This window comes from Onychostruthus taczanowskii, unplaced genomic scaffold, assembly GCF_017590055.1.
Source record: "Onychostruthus taczanowskii isolate IOZ18803 unplaced genomic scaffold, ASM1759005v1 scaffold10, whole genome shotgun sequence".
Taxonomy (NCBI): domain Eukaryota; kingdom Metazoa; phylum Chordata; class Aves; order Passeriformes; family Passeridae; genus Onychostruthus; species Onychostruthus taczanowskii.
Window position 1 is genome coordinate 16,405,238 of NW_024496526.1, and position 19,532 is coordinate 16,424,769.

General features: G+C 46.7%; 1 protein-coding gene across 1 annotated transcript; it reads right to left on the bottom strand.

Annotated features, from left to right (window-relative positions):
- Positions 1–1,713: 1,713 nt before the first annotated feature.
- Positions 1,714–14,229, bottom strand: RND3 (Rho family GTPase 3). Its single transcript, XM_041407740.1, has 5 exons — positions 13,898–14,229; positions 13,722–13,809; positions 7,174–7,283; positions 5,064–5,198; positions 1,714–2,925 (listed from the first exon to the last, which is right to left on the bottom strand). The coding sequence occupies exons 1-5, from the start codon at positions 14,045–14,047 to the stop codon at positions 2,674–2,676; spliced, it is 735 nt and encodes a 244-aa protein (XP_041263674.1). The 5' UTR covers positions 14,048–14,229; the 3' UTR covers positions 1,714–2,673.
- Between the last annotated feature and the right edge of the window lie 5,303 nt (positions 14,230–19,532).

Here is a 19,532-nt window from a genome sequence, read left to right on the forward strand (position 1 = left end):
GCCCAGCTTGCAGCTCACACAGAATTCCCTGCCCAGCTCTGGTGAAACCCCAGGAAAAGCAGCAGGAGCCTGGTGCGGGACCACAAGGGTTGGCATGAAGCCAAAAAGAGTGGCCCAACTGCTCCTTCACCATTTGCAGCTCTGATAAAGACACCACAAACCCTCCAAGAGGAACCATGGATTGGGAAAAAAATCCTTAGTGGAAAGAGGTTCCAAGGAAGGAGGAGTGGAACTTTTCCTGCTGGCTCAGTTTTGGGTCAGTGACCCACGAGCTGGGTTGGGCTCCTCAACCTGGCACAGATGGGAACACCAAAGACACCTTAAGATGGAAAGGAGAAGAGTCTGGGTAATTAATTAACCCCTCACTGATTAATTACAGCACCTACAGAGCTGCTGGGTCATCAGGAACACCAGGGCAATGCAGGGAACAGGAGATGAACTGCTAGGAATTCTGAGATGGAATTCTGAGAGCACCACAGGGAGACTATTCCCAGCTTTCCTGCCCGGATTGGCACCAGAAACCCTCAGGAGGGGAGGATGAGCTGCAAGTTTTGTGTCCCAAGAGGACACAGGAATTTCAGGACAACTCAAGAATTCCAAGGATCTCCCAGTGATGACAGCATCAGGAACAACCCTCGGCTGGGAATGAGTTTTTCTGGCAAAGAACAACCTGTAAGCTAAATTTGAAAATGTGAAAATTCAGCTTGAGAGGCAAAGCAAAGCAACCCCCACGTGTTTGCTTTGCTCCTATGCCTCTGGCATTTTTGGGAAACAACTCCGGGAAGGAACCCACAGCAAAGTGGAAAATTTAATGCCCAAAAGGCTGTTGCAAGAGAAAGATTCCTACTCAAACCCCAGCACAATTATGCCCCAAAACACACAATTATTAATGAGCTACCACACAAAGGCCATTTCCACTACAAGAAAATTCCTTTTTTTTTTGTTTTTTAATTCAAAGAAAAAAAAGGTATTTTAATAAATACTGCAGAAACATTAACCAAACATACAAAGTGACTTCAACAATTAAAAAAAAAAGTAATGAATGTCCTGCTTTATAACAGTTATAACTTATTTTTCCACAATATTTAAATACAGAAAGAAGCACTTACCAGCTATTTTGTAATACTGCCCTAAGAGCACTGTTGCATCAGTTAAAAGCTTATTATGGTGGTCAAAAATGTCTTTTTTTTTTTTTGTGGGAAATAACCAGAATGGGAGTGAGATTTGTCTTCTTTTCTCAGATGAAACAAAGTGCTGGGAACACACAGAACTGAGATTTAATTATGAGTTCATCTTTACCTTTGCACGAGTGAACAGAGCTTTTAAACACTTCAAAAATGAAGCATCACCATTGGGAATGAAATGCTTGTCCTCCACAAGCAAAAACCAGCCTGCTCAGAGCTTTGTCTCCTTCCTTTGGGAGAAGTGAGTCAGGAAGAGTTGCAAACCATTGGAAAAGGCTGATTTAATTCAGTGTAACAACAGCAAAAAGGGATTGGACTGAACCAGTTCGCCCCATTTCAGGATTGGGGGCTGGATACTTTTGTGTTAATCCTAAAACTAAGGGCAGTATCCAGTTCCCACTGGGGACCCCTTAAGGCCTCACAGTTCTTCAGACCCCTTTTCCTCCCCAAAATGAGGAGCACCACAAAAGGCTCTGCTGGCTCATTTGCAGGTTTTTGAGGGGTAATTTTTTTTTTTTTTTTTTTTTTGCAGTGAACCACATCCCAGAAGAGCATTTGTCTGCAGCTTTCTGCAGGATCCATGGGCTCTCCAGCTCCTGGGAGAAGCCCAAGGGGGTTTTTGGGGCTTCCCCAGGCGGGCAGTAAGGCTTAAGGAACAATCAGGGCTGGAAAACCACGAATCATTTGCCATCACAGCTCTCAGCACCTCCCACTTGAACCTACAGCAACGAGGCCACACAGAACACCAGCACTGGGCACCAACTCCACATCACAACCACAAAGAGGAACAGCCGAGTCAGAGCCCTGCAGGGCTGCTTTGCCCCCACTCCCCTGCCCCCAAACTGGATCCATCTCATTTCCACGGGAATTCTGGGAATCCTCAAACAGCCGTCTTCATCCCCACCGTGGATCAGGAAGGCAAAACTCCAGACTTCTCCAAAATTTTCCTCTAGGTGACACACACGGCCTCGTATCCTCTCCATTTTCACAATCAGCTACTAAAAAAAATGAGATCAAATCCTTTGGAAAACCAACTCTAAGGTCACGGGGATAGTTCCTTAATGAGAAGGGCGTATTAATAACGTCTTCATTAAAAAAAAAAATCCCATTAAAGTATTATTTGAATGAAATCAAAGTGGTAGCATCCAGGCGCAGAGCGTTACTAAAAGAAACGAGCACTGTCCACGACATCTCTCCTTTGCAGGGTTATTTTCCCAATCATTCTCTCTTCTCTCAGCACATTCAAACGTTTTCCCTTTTATTATTATTTTTTTGGCATTGTCTTCAACAGAAATTCCTGATGCCACCTCTCTCGGAGCCTTTTCTTCCTGCTGCTCAGTCCTTAAGTACAGTCTCACGCAGCAGGAGAAGTCTCCATGAAAGCACTGGCAAAGCCCTCATTAAACACCCTGTGGCTGTGACTTCATTGAGCTCCAACCCCTCCTGGATCTTCCTCCTCCTCCTCCTCCTCCAGGAAATCCCAGCTCCTTCACATCACCGTGCAACTCTTGGCTTTGTCCTTTCTCAAGTCCGTGGCCACTGTGGACAGTTCTGGCCTGCCAGGCATGTGTGAAATTCGCTTTGTGGCCCTCTGAGATTTGTTTCGTTTCACATTTTTGTTTGTTTTGTTCACACACGCCAGGGTGGCGACGTGAAAAATGTCTCTGACACTGTTTTCTGACTGTAAGGCTGAGCATTCGATGTATGTGGCTGCTCCAATCTGTTTGGCCATATTTGCACCCTGAGGGGAAAAAGGAACATGTGATCAATACAAAGTTGTGCAAAATCCTCAGCAATCCCCACAATTCCAGCTCAGCGCTGTTTCCCTGGAAAAAGCCAAAGCTAACTTGGGAAAATAAGCAGAGATTTTGTTTGCAGGAGGAATTAAACAAGTGTCCAAGCATTATCTGGTGTGCTGATAAACACAAACTGGGAGGGAAAAGGAGCTCAGTGACTGCAAACAACTGCAAAAAGCCTGAAGGGTCTGTGTGAGGCCTTTTCAGCAGTTTCACCTTAACCTGAATCTGGGAATTTCCTGGAAAATCTGGCAGCTTGGAATCTCCAGAGAGAAATTCTGTGCCATAAGGAATAAGCAGCTGCCCTGAGCTGGAGCAGAGTCCTTTTTCCAACTCCAGGAAGAGGACAAAGTTCTTAGGGAAATGTGTTCTGGGAGAGTTTTATCAGCTTCCTGATAGGGAACAGGGGAAAAAAAAGTGAAAAAGAACATGAGGAGTTACAGGATCCCTTCTTTAGTGATTTTAAGAAGTCAAAGCAGGGATATTTGTTCCAGCAGCACAAGGCAAACGTCCCAGACAGATGACAATAGCCTGGGATCCCATGGTGGATTTTGCTACTGGAACACAATACAGCATTATGTGAAAAAACAGGAGTTGTTCCAAGGGAATTTGATCTCTGAGGGGTGAATCTTTACAAAGTTACAAAAAAACCAACCACATCCTTGATTTTGCTACTGAGCACAATACAGCATTAAATGAAAAAAACAGGAGCTGTTCCAAGAGACATTTGATTTCTGAGGGATGAATCTTTACCGAGTTACGAAATCCAACCACATCCTTGAGGTGCCACTCCTCACACACTGCCTCCAGCCCCTCCTGGCTGCTCAGTGCCAGCCTGATGGCACCAATCCCTGGGCATCCAACCTCCTGTTTGCCCTGCAGTGATGCAACCCCTTATCAATGGCAAGGGGGAGAGGCTGATAAGGCAGCAGGAGCTTGTGGGAGCAGCCCTCCCCGAGGTCAAACATCTCAGCTGAGCCTCAGAAATGTTTGCTCAGGTGGAGCTGCCTGAACTGGGAGGCTGGAGCAGGGTGTCACCAGCCTGTCCTTACCCTCCCAGTGCTTCCTGCTGGAGTTCAGAGGAATGGGAAAGCTCTGACTCCATTCCAGGCAAGGGGATTTAGAAGAAGCTGTGTCCTCTGTGTTCAGCTGACTCCTGCTCCTCAAGGGTACAGGCTGAGCTGTGAATCCAGGGGAAAAAATCCACCTGCCAGCAGAGTTTTGATCACTCTCATGGAAAGACTTGATTTTACTCAAGTCCTGCCATTTTCCAGTGTAAACATGCTGCATCCTTAGTAACCCCACATCAGGAGCTGCTGCTTTGGAAAACATGAGGGGGAGAAACCATCCCCAACTGGTTGCTAAAGACACTGAGGTGACTCGTGGAGGTGCCATAGGGTGATTCAGCTGCCATGAATGATCACACACATGTGAGTAATAAAGGGAAGCTCACCTCAGAGCAGTCTCCCTGTTCCCTACATCCTGCTCTCTCCCATGACCTGGTTCCTTTCCCTTTTCTCTCCTCTAATGCCTGGCTCCAAACTTCTCCTTTCCCCAAGAGCAAAGAACTCATCAAGAATTAAGATGCCTTCTGGCACTGCTGCACCTTCAGAAGGAGGGACAAGGGGTTCTTTAAGGAACTGGGGACAGATTATATTCTAATATAATGTCATGGCTCTAAAGTCAAACAACATTCAAATCTCAAGTCTGCAGACAGCAATTTTACCAATTTGTCAGTGAATAAACAGGATGTGTCACCTTTTAGCTACATTTTTGGTGTGTGCAGGCACAGAAAAGCAGGAAGTTTTTAACAACTCACCTAAAAAGCAATTTGCAACCAAAAAGACAACAATTTATGATGTTTAAAGGGACAATTTTATGATGTGTTGTGGGGCTGCAGGATTTCCTTTAGTCCTAAATAGTTTTCAAACCCTCCTCCACCCAGACCAGAGGCGCAAATCTCCCTTTTAGGCTGCACTGGTGTCACCATGAGGGAGAAGCTGGTCACAGTGAGGGCTCCAGTGACAGAAAAGGGGATTTTTTTTTTTCCCTGCTGAAGGACAGAAAAGGAGGTGGCCCCTACCTGGTCGTAGGACACGGGGGTCTGCCTGTGGTTGGAGAGCTCCACCAGCGTGCTGACATCGGTGCGCAGGTCCGACTTGCAGCCCACCAGGAGCATCTTGGTGTTGGGGCAGAACTCCTGGATTTCCCCTTTCCACTGCAAAATTGAAAGTTGTTAATTGTTGGAACCCTGAGAATTTCAGACTTTCTGTGTTGTCAGATGCTAAATCCCAAGAGAACGCTGCATTGACCTGAGGCTGTGGAGAAGGCTTCCAAAATGGAATGAGAGAACTAAAATTATAGGTGTGTAGTTTGAATAGAAGCGTGTAACATCACACAGCAGAAAACTTAAGAGTTTAAAATTTTAGACTGTAGTAATATATATAAAACAAGATAAAAGTTTTAAGACAAAAGCTAGTCCTTCATGGGTTTGGGTGGTATTGTGTAATTAGATAAAATCCACAAGTAGCTAGTTATTAAGTTGAAAATAAAAATAATTTAAGTGTCATTTCTTAATTAGATCCACGAGTAGCTAGTTATTAAGTTAAAAATAAAAATAATTTAAGTGTCATTTCTTAATTAGTTTATCCTTAAAAAACCTTGTAAAAAAAGAATTAGAACTCCATTTTTAGTTTGTTAAAATACTGTAGAACTCGCAGTTTGTAAAACTGTAATATAAATAAAAACTAATAAACATTCAAGTCCAAACAAAAAATACCATCTCACACATTTAATCCTGACCCTAACAAAACAAAAAGATAAAACTCAACAGTTCATGTTTAAATCCAAAGAAACAATGGGTAACAACTTTAATCAGTCCTGATGTCCCAGGCTGAAATATTTTTACATAATGGCTGGATTTGCCTTCAAGGTAATTTTTTGAAGGCATCAGCTCCAGCAGAACTTGGTCAAGGATGAAATCTTCCTATCTCACACACTCATGAATTCCACTGGCTTACTAATCAGGAGGGCATGAGTTGAGATTATTTACCCACATGAGCAAAGGTTTGCAGAGCTGCTGTTTCTCACACCCAGCCCCAGCCAGGGCACAAACGGTGTCCCCACCTCCAGCTGTACAACCACAGCACCAGCAGGGCTAAACGTGGCTTTATTGCTGCATTCTCACCCCCAAAACTACACAAATCTGTCCCAGGTGAAACAGCAAGGAGCCCCTCAGACAGAATTTGGGATAAATTCATTTGGTTTCACCCTTCTGCAAGGTTATGTTGAGAACTCAAAGCCAAAACCTTCACAGCATAATCCAAACAGATGATACTCCCTAAAATTGAAGGCTGTAATTTGGGTGTAAAAGCATTTTAAGAAAAATCTCTTCCAGAATTAAGTAACCAGCATTAACAGGGACAGAAAAACCACAGCTCTGGATGCTTTTTGATACAGACAGAGTAGCTTTGAAGCATTTTTTGTAGCCTATTCAGAGAATTGTAAGGCACTTTATCCCAGTGAGACAAGAATCACTGCCCTCAGCCTCAGAAAAAAAGGAACTTCAGGTCATTAAGCCCCAAACCCACTGTGAAGTTGGGTCATGCTCAGCAGCCAAGGAGAGGACCAGGACCACCCTGCAAACACAGAGCCTGACTATGAAAATTCCGTGTTTGAGTGGTGGGAAGTGTGACACAAGCTCGGATCAGTGATCTCATGAAGGGCTTGGGGCAGGGCTGCATTTCTGTGCCACTGCAAGCTCTGCTGGTGGCTTCCAGAGGCATTTGTCACTGCTCCTTCCAATGTCAGCCTCACAAATTATGTAAGGCCGTGGCAGAAGTCCAAACACTTGGCAGACAACTTTTACCCAGCAAAGTTTCCCAATCCTGTCACAGGAACATGTGAGATACAATTTCTTACAGCACCTCACACCACCCTCAACAATTCCTTGCTGTCTCAGGGCAGAGGAATGAGAATTTCCTTCAGCTCCGAGCGTCCATTAGCAAGTTTTTGTTTTCAATTAACATCCACCCCTTTCAAACAAATGACCTCAAATTAAAGCACCCTCCTGTCATCGCTCCATTTAAAGAAACAAAGCGGAAGTTTCCAGAGTAGGAACAGCACCACTGCAGGGATTTCAGGATGAGCTTGTCCAGCAGAGCTCTGTGCTCAGGGCTTGCTCAAACACTTGCCTTTTTTAGGACACTGTCCAGGGTTTCTGGCCGACTGATGTCAAAGCAGATCAGGACAGCATCGGAGTCGGGGTAGGAGAGCGGGCGGACGTTGTCGTAGTAAGGAGAGCCTGCAGGGAAAACAAACAACATCTCCATTAATTGCTGTTCTCCTCTTCCTGCAGTCATTCAGACAGCCTGGAGAGGCTCTCAGAGAAACCCCCCGTGATCCATCACCCACCAAAAGCTCCCAAGGAGAGGGCAACGGGCTCAGCTCAAGTTTAAGGCCCAGCACTAACCTGCAGGAGAACAAATCCTCCAGCCCCAAAAGGCTTTTTCTAAAGCAGATTTGAAATTCCTCAGTTTTGATTTGCCTAACAGTTAATTTAAAACAAATAGCTCCAAGTGCAAAAAGCATCTTTAGCTGTCACATTGGCAATGTTTAGAAGAAACTCTTGCTTCAAACTGAAGAACTTGTTGCAGGAAACAGATTTCCAGCAGGGAAAAATCCCAATCCTGTAGGCAGGCACTCAAGTTATTTGTCACAAAAAGCCTCATTAATCTGTAAACCAATAAAGCTTGCAATAAATGTTTATGTTTAGCCCATAAACCAGATTTTTATCAACAAGATCAAAGCTAATTTAGTAATCTAGGGGAACAGATGTAGGTACAGTGCTGCTTGTTTTACTTGCAGGCCTGTGAAAGGATTTTGTTTTCCTTAGCAACAATCATGATGTGAAGAGTTAACATCTGTCCAGAGTCAAAAATCGTATTTTAATCATCTGGGGAATCAGGCAACAGGTTTGGGGGGGAAAGAAAAGAAAAAAAATCTTTGTTTTTTCTAAGAAGTTGCTCAACCACCATTAGGTTTGGTTTTAACAGTGGTGAGCTTCACTTCCTGAGGAAAATACATTTCTTAATGCATTTAAGAGGGCATTTAAACCAGCTGAGTGTTCCAAGAGGGCAAGGGCCTGGGCAACTTAAAATTCACTTTCTCAGCCATCACACATCCTTACTTCTGTAAATCCTAAAATACAGCAGACTCTAAAACACAGCATGGAACACCCACCAGAAGAACCCAGCTTCCAGGAGTTTGGGGGGTTATCAGCTCATTATCCCACGGATTTCCCAGCTCTCCAGAACTAATTGGCTCTAAGGTCTCTGATTATTAACTGGATTAGAGGAATTGCTCAGGTTTTGCCCTGACAGACAGCTCAGGCTGTTGCACAAGGAATGGTGTGAAGGGCTCGCAGATGACTTCACTTGGAAGGCTTCTCCTGCACGGGAAAGGAGGCAAGAATCCCAGGAATGTTGTTTTTGAAATGAGGAATAACACATGGGGAGTGAAGCATTACCAAAGTAGGTAGCAGAAGGTAATTTAGTGAACGAGAAGGATTTAATTCGAATGCTCATCTCTGTAAATGATGTCAATCTGACAGAGCTGTCAGAAAAGGCTCTTCACACCCCACTTCAGCTGAATTCAGCACAAATGACACGTTGGGAACAAATCTCAGCGAGGTGACCCGGAGTTAACTCCTCACTGCAGCTATCAGTGAGCATTTTCCACTGCTAATTACACCCCAGCACTGCTATTACAGCCCTGTCCTGCAGCCCCAGGGCTGGCTTATCTACCCCAGAGCCCCAGGCTGGGTTATTTGTCCTGGACACAGAGGAACTGCAGCACCAAGTGCCACTAAGAGCCACCTGGGTGACATTAAAGCACTGCCTGAGTCTCCCTGAGCTCCAGCAAGCAAGGGCAGGATTGAGGGAACCCTTAATGGGTGCTGGCTAGAAAGGAGTCTCAGCAAAGCCTCACCCAGAAACTCATTCCTCACACAAATACCTCTGGGCTCACTCAGCAGCTCCAGGGATCCCATTTATGTGCAGGAGATGGGATTTGTGCTCACAGAGTCCCCACCTCCAGCCCCGAGACTCCTTCCCACCCCTGCAGCTGGAGCTGCTTTGCTTGGAAGGTTTTTCTTTTTTCCTCCTCTTTGAATTCCTCCTATTTCAGATGCTGAGCTGGAATAAAAGCACTTTTAGCAAGCTTAGGAGGGATATTGCCCAGCTTTTCTCCAAGCTGGTGTGTGGCAGAACAAACAGAGCCCATTTCAACTCCTCGAGCTGCAGGATCCACAAAGGAAATTTCCTGCTCTCATTTATAACCAAACCTTTATTCCTGTGCAAATAAAGAGGGGCTGCAGCCCTCACTGTGCAGGCCTATTCAAGCTGGCATTTTCATGCCTTTGCCCAGAGAAACCCTCAGAAGGCAGGAATGTCAGGAATGAGGCTCGCTCAAGTCTGAACAGACAACTCCAGCACAGCCCAGCCAGGCTGCTCCCTCTTTTTCATGTTCCTTTGCAGATTTGAAGCCGTGCCAACCCTCGAAAACAGAAGGAGAATGTGGAACTGGAGCCATGGTATTTGTGGGGAGAGAAAAAAAAAAAAAGCCTATTTGTGTTTGGGATTCTGTTCCTGCAAAATAAAGCATTTTTGGCAAGGACAACATGGGTGGTTTTTCAGTTTATCAAGGAGTTGCTGATAAGGCTGTAGTTCATTTTCCTTTGTGCTGGACATTTATTCCAGCTGCAATCCTCCTTTTTTTTTTTTAATTTGTTTGGCAGCTTCAATCATTTCAGCCAAAAATACTTGCAACATTAAGGATGGTCTGCTTTTGAAACCTTATGTTTCATGCAGAGTCCAACAAAAATTCAGCTTTTAGTCTGAAATAAAACCCCTCCCCAGCAATATGGTTGGGTTTGGCCTAGAGGGGATGCCAAGCTTAGCTTTAAATATTGCTATCTTAATAAAGAACAGAATTACATCGTTAAGAGCTGAAAAATATTTAATTTTGGGGTGGATTAGCACCACTTGCAGGTGCTGGATCAGGGAGAGGTGTTTGGCTGGAAGATGCAAAGGCACCAGGAGGGTTCAGCTGCACATCCTGAGGCCAGGAGGGCTCAGTAACAGGCAAGACTTTCCTATTTCCACACCAGCAAGCAGCCACCAGGAATTAGGCTTTGGAGCCTTTTGGAGCCCAGTCAAGTGAAAGAACAACAGATGAACAGCAGCATTCTCACTCCCAAACCCTTGGGTTCACTAATTATCCCAGAAAACACAGCAAACACTGCCTGCTCCAAGGAGCTGATTCAGTGCTGATGGTTTTCCTCCTTCAAAAAAAAAAACCCACCAAAAAAAGTGGGATGGCTGAGGTGGGTTTTCAGTGCAGGTTATCTCCAAGCACAGAGATATCAAAAAATATTCACAGTATTTTGTAGGATCACACCTCCAAGGGAAAACTATGGGAGGACACTTGGCATTCCCAGGTATAGATTCTAATTAATTCCCCTGTAAAAGTAGTAAGAAAACCCTGCAAAAATGGGCAACTCAAACCAGAAAATCACAGAATTCAACAAGAGAACTGGGAGGCAAAGACAGCAACTGGACTTTTCCTTTGCAATCCTCACTGCCAGGGAATTTGAGGAATTAGCAACTTTAATTTGTCCAAGTTTCAGCTTTCTCCTGAAAGGTTTCAGCACGAAACTTTCCAATTAATTTCTGTTTGTATATGGACACTGAGTACATTGTATACAGTCAAAAATCACAGCAAAACTTAACTTGACTCTCAGCTCCAAGGCCCTTCTGGATTTAATTACTTGTTAATCCCCAGCAGTTGTAAGTATTCCTGGCCCTGTTGAGAATTATTTTATTGGAGTAGCCACGGTTCAAGCAATAAAGAAACCCCCTAAAAGACATTTTAGGGAGACACAGGTATGTACACTTAATTAATGGTATTTCTAAGCCACAGCTGCTGTTGTTCTAGCAAGAAATATAAATATCAAAGGAGCAAAAAAAACTTGATAAATGCAGATTAGGTGGTAGATAAAGGCAGCTAATACAGATTTTTTTTTTCTTTCACAGTGACCCTGAAAGTCCATGAAGCTTTAACCTGGAGAAACTTTTAATATTCCACCTCACACAAGAAGCAGAGCTCCCAAACAGCTCAAGACTGCCACATGTTACCACAGAGCAGAGTAATTTATGGTGTAGTGAGATTGCAACCAGACATTCCTGCTTTGAGAGAGGGCTGGTAGTCCCAAACCCCATTGAAATTCGACTTGGCAAGTGCTTCCCTTAATGCTGTGGCTAATTTAAATCCTTCTAATGACTTGCAGAACTAGACAGCACCAGCAAACATTTGAATAATGAACCTTCCCGTTCCATTCCACTCTTACTTGTCCCATATTCCTATGGGCAAATCCAAGATGCAACAACAACTCCCCAATGAATTTTAAATTTTCTATCAGTTGCATGACACCTAGAAGTTCTCTGGTAAAAACATGTTATTATCGTTGGTATATAAAGAATTACAAACCAAAACTGTGGCAGCAGGGCCTGTTCTCACTCTCACACAACTATTTTAACCAATGGCCACAGCTTTTCTGATTTTCCCAGTGAGCAAAAAAGGAGTTGGAGGTGGCAGTACATCCTTCCAAAGGATTCGCTGCAAAACCTAATTATCAATTTTAATTCAAGGGACCGATTGGCAAGGCTGTTGAATGCTCCCAGTTAAAAAAAAAAAAAAAAAAGTTAAAGATGAATACAAAATACTGATTGAGTCATCTTGGAAATATCTGCAGCATATTCCAAAAAAACTCAATTAAACAGCATCTTTTCCCCCCTTCCCAAGAGTTATTCAAGCACCACAAAACCTGCAGCCATCACCTCCCCCGTGTTGCAATGATCAGCCATCTTTTGAAGTTAATTAGATTTAGTCCTGCTTTAAAAATGTCATTCAGACATCTCTTCTAACTCAGCAGAGGAGCAGGACAAAGACTTGTAAAAATTAAATTACCAAGACTTTCAGATAAGGCTAAAACACTCCCTTATCTCCTGCTGTCTGTTATCTGCTGATGAGATTCTGCTCTGGGTTAATGGGCTTGGGCAGAGCTGGGTTTTTGCACTGGGTGAGAAGGGATGATGTTCACGGAGCCAAAATTCCTCATCCAGAGTCCCACAGCCAGAGGATCCACTCAGTACCACTCTGTAAAACCAAGCACTGGGTCTTTCAAGTATTTCCTCTTCACTTTGGGATGTCAAACAAATCACCCACTTGGTCTCAAGCTTCTGACTCAACCACACTTGCTCTGAGTTCCAGGACAGAGGACAAAAGGCTGGCAGGTGTTTTTTCTTCCACTGCTTTTGTCTTTTGAAGTGCTAGGGAATATTTCATTCCATGGGTATCTCCAGCCTTTGACAAACAAGATTCCAAACCTTCCCACGTCCAGCCTGCGTGTGTGTTGTGTGTTAATAAAGATAACACTTTCCAAAATAACTAATAATTTTTAATAAGCCCTTGCTCCATAGTTCCAGCCAGCTTAGTAATCAGCATGAAAGCTCCGACCAGACATACTCCAGAAATCTGCAAGTCTCACTTGGCATAAGATGAAGAAAAAAAAAAAAATCAGCTCAGAGCAAAGCTGATACTGGTTGTGGGCAGAGGCTGCCTTTTCCCAGTAATCGTGTTGCAAGAATTTGGAATCATTTCCTCAACAGCAAGAGGGAAGCCAACCCGCCGCCTAAACTCCTCTTTTAAACAGGGATTAACATTTTCATTCCTGGTAAAAGAACTGCTGTCGCACTGAGGAGGAACTGCCGGGTCCAAATTCAGCATTAACGAGCAGTCTACACAGAGAAAGAGAGGGACTGCGTGTTCTGCCAAGTTCGGTTTTTTTTGGTTTTTTTTTTGCAAATCAGCTCTGCAGATGATGCTGATGCACACCTCTGGGCATGGTTCCTGGTGTCATTCCCCCCTGGACATCCTCAGCTCTCCACAGGCAGAGCCACACCGGCTCCCCACGCTCCTCTCCAGCACTGAGGCAGCAATTTTGGGGTGCTCCCTCATCCCCCTGGCTGTAAGTGCAGCCCAATTATCCAAATTATCAACGACAGGCGGATCTAGAGGAGCTCCTGTCTCAACATGCGAGCAGAGCCAGCCAAACCCCAAACCCCTCAACCTTGGAGGCGTCTGAGCCGGTTTCTTCCAGGTAAAACTGGAAGAATGAAGAGCCTGATGGGGGCAAGGATGGCTCCCTCTACATCCCACAGAATCAGAGATAAATTCTAGAGGTTTTCCCTAAAAGCCGTTCCTGGCTTTAGAGACTCTCTAGGACACTGAAAAGTGCTGTTTTGCAAAAAACCAAGGAGGCATTAAGGAGGCCACCGGGAGCTGCAAAGCGAGCTGAAATAATTCACCATTGGCACATAAACACCTTCTCCCTCTCCTAGCAGGCCAAGCGGGGTTTGCAGGCAGCAGAGGCACCCCCGGAGCTCCCCAGAAAGCTCCTTCCAGCCAGGCAGGTGAGAACACATTCCCCTGCAATGCCGACAAACCGCTTCCCGGAGCCTTGCCCACACCCTCAGCCAAGCAGATCCTGCGAGGATGGCTGAGATTTTTGTCAAAAAGCCGCCAGAAGCAGCCGCACGCGGAGCCCGGCAGCCCCGCCAGGACCGCCGCTCCTCCCGATCCCCCCCCCCAGAATTCCCGGGATGCGAACGGGAGCGCTCACCCGAGGTGTCCCAGAGGCTGAGCTCGATGCGCTGCGTGTCGATCTCGAAGCTGGCCGTGTAGTTCTCGAACACGGTGGGGACGTAGCTCTGCCGGGAGACAGCGCACGGTCAGCCCGCGCCCATCGCCGCCGCCCCGGCCCCGAGCCCAGCCCAGCCCCGCTCCCGTCCCGCGCACCTCGGGGAAGCAGTCCTTGGCAAAGACGTGCAGCAGCGCGGTCTTCCCGCACTGGCTGTCCCCCACCACCACGATCTTGCACTTCACGTTCTGGTTGGGATCCATCACCGCCTTGCTCGATAACTTCTGGCTCGCTCTTCTTTCCTTCATTGATCTCCCCTTAGTCCCTCCGGCCGGCCACAACAGAAGAGAGGAAAAAAAAAAAAAAAACCAGGCAAAAATCAAACCACACCCGGGCTCCTCGCGAAAAAGGCAAAAATAATGTGAAAAGCACAATAAAGCCGCCGCGGCGGAGAAGGCAGAGCCGCGGACGCACCGCCGCCCTCCCGCCGGTCCCGCGCTCACTGCTTTGTCCCCCCGCTGCCCGCCCCTATTTATAGCCTCGCGCCCGCCAATCACCGCCCGCCGCCGCTCGGGCCACGCCCCCCGCCGCGCGCCGTCGGGGCAGTGCGCCCCCTAGGGGAGTCGGGGGGCACCGCGAGCCGGGGGGGCAGTGAGGGGGGGCCGGCGCCCTCAGAGCGATGGGGGCAATAAAGGAGGGGGCTGTGGTGTTTGTCGATGGATTTTATCTGTAAATGTCAGCGGTGTGAAAGGGAACGGCGGCATCTGGGGCTGCGCGGCCTCCAGAGGTGGTCCGGAATCCCTCAGGGGGTGCCCAGTGCCTCGGGCTGGCATGAGGGATGCTGGGGAGAGCTGAGGAGGGCAGGGGGCTGAGGGGGATGAGGAGGGATGAGAAAGAGATGAGAAGGAAGGGCTGAAAAAGGATGAGAAGAGATGAGAAGGGATGAGGTGGTTGTGATGGCGGGCAAAGGGGCTTTTCCCTCAAAACATGGTCACGGGGAATGTGTGGGGATATCACAAAAACACAGAATCGTGGAATACTCTGAGTGGGAAGGTACCGCAAGGATCATGGATCCAACGCCTGTCCCTGCACAGACACCCCAAAATCCCACCCTGGGCATCCCTGGCAGCGCTGTCCAAATCCTCCTGGAGCTCCAGCAGCCCCGGGAATGTGCCCATTCCCTGGAGAGCCTAGGCAGTGCCAGCTCTGCGGGAAGAGCCTTTCCCTGACACCCACCCTGAACATGCCCGGACACAGCTCCAGGCATTCCCTCAGTCCCGTCCCCGTCACCGAGAGCAGAGATCAGTGTCTCCAACCATCAGCATCCTCCTATTTCTTCTCTTCCTGGACACAACCCCAAGCAAAGCTGGCTGGGGTTCAGCAGAGGATTGAGCATCGTGTCTGAAAGGAGAGCCCTGAACAAGGGATGGTTTGTGAGCTGCTCGTAGCACTCATCTCCCTCAAGAACTCCTCTCTTTTTCCCCGTATGGCTCCGTGTGCCAGCCGGATCCCTGGAAAAGGGGCTGGAGCAGAGCCTGCCTCCCCTCCTGCCTCCAACCTGGCTTTCTGGCTTTGCCCGGAGCAGCCGGACACAGGGGTGGCCTCCCTGAAGGTGAGGCTTGGCCTTTTCTCTTGAGTCATCCAGGTCATGAACCCAGCCCGTGTCAGTTCTGGGCTGAAACGTAGCAATTCATCAAGTTTTAAAACAACATCCTGAAAAAAGGATGTTGGCTCGTGCCTGTTTGGCCATGGGGAGATGCTGCCCTGACTCACTTGAGAGAATCCCAAACATGACATTTCAAAATTCAGTGCTGATATTTTAGGGGTTTGTGACGTGTCACATCTTTCGCAGGTCAGATTACTCATTTCCGAAGAATCGGTTTCTGTTTGGAAACAATGTGTTAAACACTAAAATTTGCTCTGTGTGCCTTTTTTTGTAGGGCCCTGGAGCAGACAGATTTCCATCTCTTTTTTATGTTTTTAAATTAAATGCTGCTCCTTTGCAGTCTCCATCCATCCCTGCTGTCCACCAGCTCTTTAGAGAAATAGTGGAGTGGGAGGAATAAGCAGCGAAGAAAAGTAATGCTCACGGGAAGCTGAGTTTTGTTCAATATTGGAACAGCAGCTAAATCTGGAAAAATAAAGTTGTGTAAACGCTCTCAGGTGTTCCCCAAAGGGCAGAAAATCCTGATTTTTCTGCCTTTCCCTCTGCTCCACACTGGAACATGGGGCAGCCTCATGGGCAGAGGAAGGTGGGATAGAACTCTGCAGTTTCACCTCCAGTTCTTTGGGAGTCCAATGCACCAACCAAGGAATATCTTGGATCTAAGGAGAGAAGAAGACGGGGTTGAAAGAGCTCTTTGTTCATCCTGAGGGGGAGCTGGGTGTGAACATCTGCTCCTGATCAATCCACCGGGCACCTCCGCACAGATGGACACAAGATGGACCAAACGCGGTGCTGGTGATGCCCGTTCCTTGGTGCTTTGGCTTCCTCCGAGGAAGAATCTGTCTCCTCCAGGGTCCTGGAGGAAACATCTCCCTCACACAGCTCCTGTGGAAAATCTGCCTGCATCCAGCTATGCCTGGAATGTGGAAACTTTAACGCACAGGAACCCTTACTCATCGTGAGCAGAGAGCTTCCATCAGCAGCTCCTGGTGATATCATCTTCACGTGATTTGTTTGCTGCCAACATCACCCAGCCCATCCCCTGGGATTTCGGGTGCTTTGGGCACTGGGGACAATCCTTGGAAGCTGTCAGCTTGTTGGAATTCCTTGGGGAAGCTGCTCCAGATCCCTTAATCCCCATAAACCCATTATTCATGTCAGACCCTTAAGTTTAATGCCTTTTCCCATATCCCAATAACTACGGGGATAACTCAGTGGGGGTTGATGTTTCCACCAGGATTTTTCACACGCAGTCTGGATTTTTGATTTGTAGGGCCGAGTTTCGCACTTTGCTTCGGTCAAATTCCCCATTTTTCTCCAGGTCTGATGGGAGCCTTCCACAGTTTCTCCTCTTTCCATCCCAGAAATCATGATATGTATATTAACAACACACACACAATTTGGGATTGGCGTGGTAATGACTCTTGATCCCATCTAGGATTTCATGGGAATATCAAAATACATTTTTCTCCCCTCACAAATAATCTTCCTGAGCACTTTCTATGACTGCAATAAACCAGCTGAGAACAAGTGCTTTTAGTTTCAGAATAACTGCTCGATGATTTAAATCTAAAATTGCTCTCCAGATCTCTCTCCCTGCTATTGCAACCACTAAAGCATCCATGGAAAATACTGAATAATATACATAAAACATGGATTTTACACATCCCACCCCTTCTCCGCGCTGCTGGTGTGCAGCTAAACGCACATTAAAAGAACATTATCAAGGTTTAAGGTCGGACATTTGCGGATTAGGAAATGCGTGTTTCCTGCGTGGCGGAAGCGTGGGCTCCCTCAGGAATATGTGAGGATGGGCATTAAGTCCATGATCACATCTGATTTTTTTTTGTTTGGTTGATTTTTGGTATTTGGTGGGGTTTTTTTGTTTGTTTGTTCCAGAACCCAGGAGTGATTTTGTCACCATTGAGGGACATCTGCACCTCACGGAATCCCCAACTCGTTTAGGGATGCTATCTCCTATTCTCGCTGACCCATTTATTATCTCGTTAGTGGGGCTTATCAATGTCTTATTTGACTTCTTAACTGATGAAAAGAGATTATTTCTCTTATTTTATTCTTATTTCTGCTGCCTTGCCATGAGCTGAGCCGGCCTGTTTGAGAGGTCGCAAGTACCCGCTAATTCCCTCCAAGGGATCATTCCCAGCCCTTAACGTCCTGCAGATGTTGGAAAAGGAGCTCCTGCTACTTTCCCGTTAGGACTTCAGATGGCAAACCGCGCTGCCTGCCCAGGGAATTCTCACTTCGGGAAAAATCAGCTTCAAGGAGCTCGACTGCCACACGGGCTCAGACCCTGCCAAGGGACAGAGCTTTGGCTGCCAAACCCCAAACCCCAAAGTCCTTCTGTTCCAAGGAGGGTTTAAAATTGATGGTGGCAGGGTGAGAACGAGCCTCTCCCGTTTTGTGATGTCGGTGGAATACTATGCAGGAGCAACGGCATGAAAATCAATGCTAATTAGCTGTGAAGTGAAAACAAAATGAAGCTTGACACTCTTGTAATCTCTATTTTGGCATTTAGAAATCCGGCTGTGACTCCAGCGCCGGGAAAGAACTGCATAAATCCATAAAATCAGCTCGAGACACCAGTGAGTCTCCCTCACCTGACTGACAGGTCCTTGGGTGCTAAGCCTTGGATGAGAATGAAAGCTCAGCTATTCCAAGTTTCAGGAGCTGAGGGCAAAGCTTTACCAAAGCCAAAATGTTTTTAAAAGCCCTTAATGAAGGCAGGACATTAAGACAGAGGCTGAGGTGGGTTAAAGTCCTGGCTGTGGTGTCATTATTCACAGGCAGGATGGAATCCCATCTCTGCTGCCAGCCCTGGGATCTGTCCTGCAGGGCCTGCAGCTCCTGCGCTGTGTCCTGAGGCTGTCCCAAGGCATTTATCCCCACGGGGGATGGCAGGTGTGAGGTTCTCTTCCCTTTACAGAGGGATAATACTGTGGAAAAATGATTTTTCCAGGAGTCCACGGCAGCAGCGGTGAAGCGAGGACATGTGGGAGGTGATCACTCCCTTCCCATCCCACCATCCAGCCAAGGAGGCTCTGTAAAAGCCACCAAAATCATGTGGATTATTCAGATATAGCTGAATTCTGCCTCTGGAAAAGCTTCATGTTTTGGGAATAGAAAACATCTTTCAGGAGCCAGAGAAATGCTCTGGGGCCACTTAAGAGAACTCCAGAATGATTTGGGTTGGAAAGCACCTTATACCTCATCCCATTCCACCCCTACCATGGGCAGGGACACCTTCCACTATCCCAGGGTGCTCCAAGCTCCATCCAACTTGGCCTTGGACATTCCAGGGATGGGAATTGTGAGGGGTCAAGGGGATTCTTGTGAGGGGTCAAGTTCAGACACGCTGTTCCTTATGGCTGTCTGACCTTATCCCACCAGCTGGGGCACCACCTCAGATCAAACCTCCCTGCAGCAGAATGATTCCTGTTGGATAAATGCATCCAAAGCAGGAAAGCTCCCGGATAAACACAGTGCAATGATCCCGTGCAGATCCGGCTCTGCTGTTCCATATTTATGATTTGTTAGCCCTGGCAGGAAGAACAAATTGCACGTCGGGGGTGCTCTGCCATCCATGAAATCACACGGAGCTCAAGGACATTCCCTGCCTTGGGATGGTGGAGCAGGAGCAGCCTCCAGTGAGCAGGAACGTCAAAACTCCACATTCCCAGCCCGCAGCTGGAACTCCGGGATTTTGTCTGAATTCCTGCTGCTGCTGTGCATTCCTGGCTCGTACAAAATCAGCACAAACATCTTGGGAAGGACTTGTACCCACAGGGATCAAAGCCTGCGAGTCTTCATCTGAATGATAACGCAGGATTGGATTTCAACAACAAGGAAGAATTGTTTTGAGGTTTGATTTTTTGTTTTTTGGGGTTTTTTTTCCCAAAGCCCTGTTGGAATTTGAAGGAACACCAGAGTTGCATTACATTGATCTGGCTCTGTACTCTGATCTGAACTAGGCCTGAAGATCCATAGAAATTTATGGAGAAATCCCATTGAATTTCTTGTGCTTTGGCTCAGAGTGAAATGGTTCATAGACTTGTTGGAGAATATACTGCAGACAAAAAGATTTCCTTCTCGGTTCCTGCAGGTTAATT

What these genes read in the sequence shown, in the direction of transcription:
- RND3 (XM_041407740.1), bottom strand. Translation starts at nt 14,047, where the DNA reads ATGAAGGAAAGAAGAGCGAGCCAGAAGTTATCGAGCAAGGCGGTGATG. An exon ending in CCAAGGACTGCTTCCCCGAG is followed by an intron (nt 13,810 to 13,897) that starts GTGCGCGGGACG and finishes GTCTCCCGGCAG; the next exon opens with AGCTACGTCCCCACCGTGTT. An exon ending in CAGCCTCTGGGACACCTCGG is followed by an intron (nt 7,284 to 13,721) that starts GTGAGCGCTCCC and finishes TTTTCCCTGCAG; the next exon opens with GCTCTCCTTACTACGACAAC.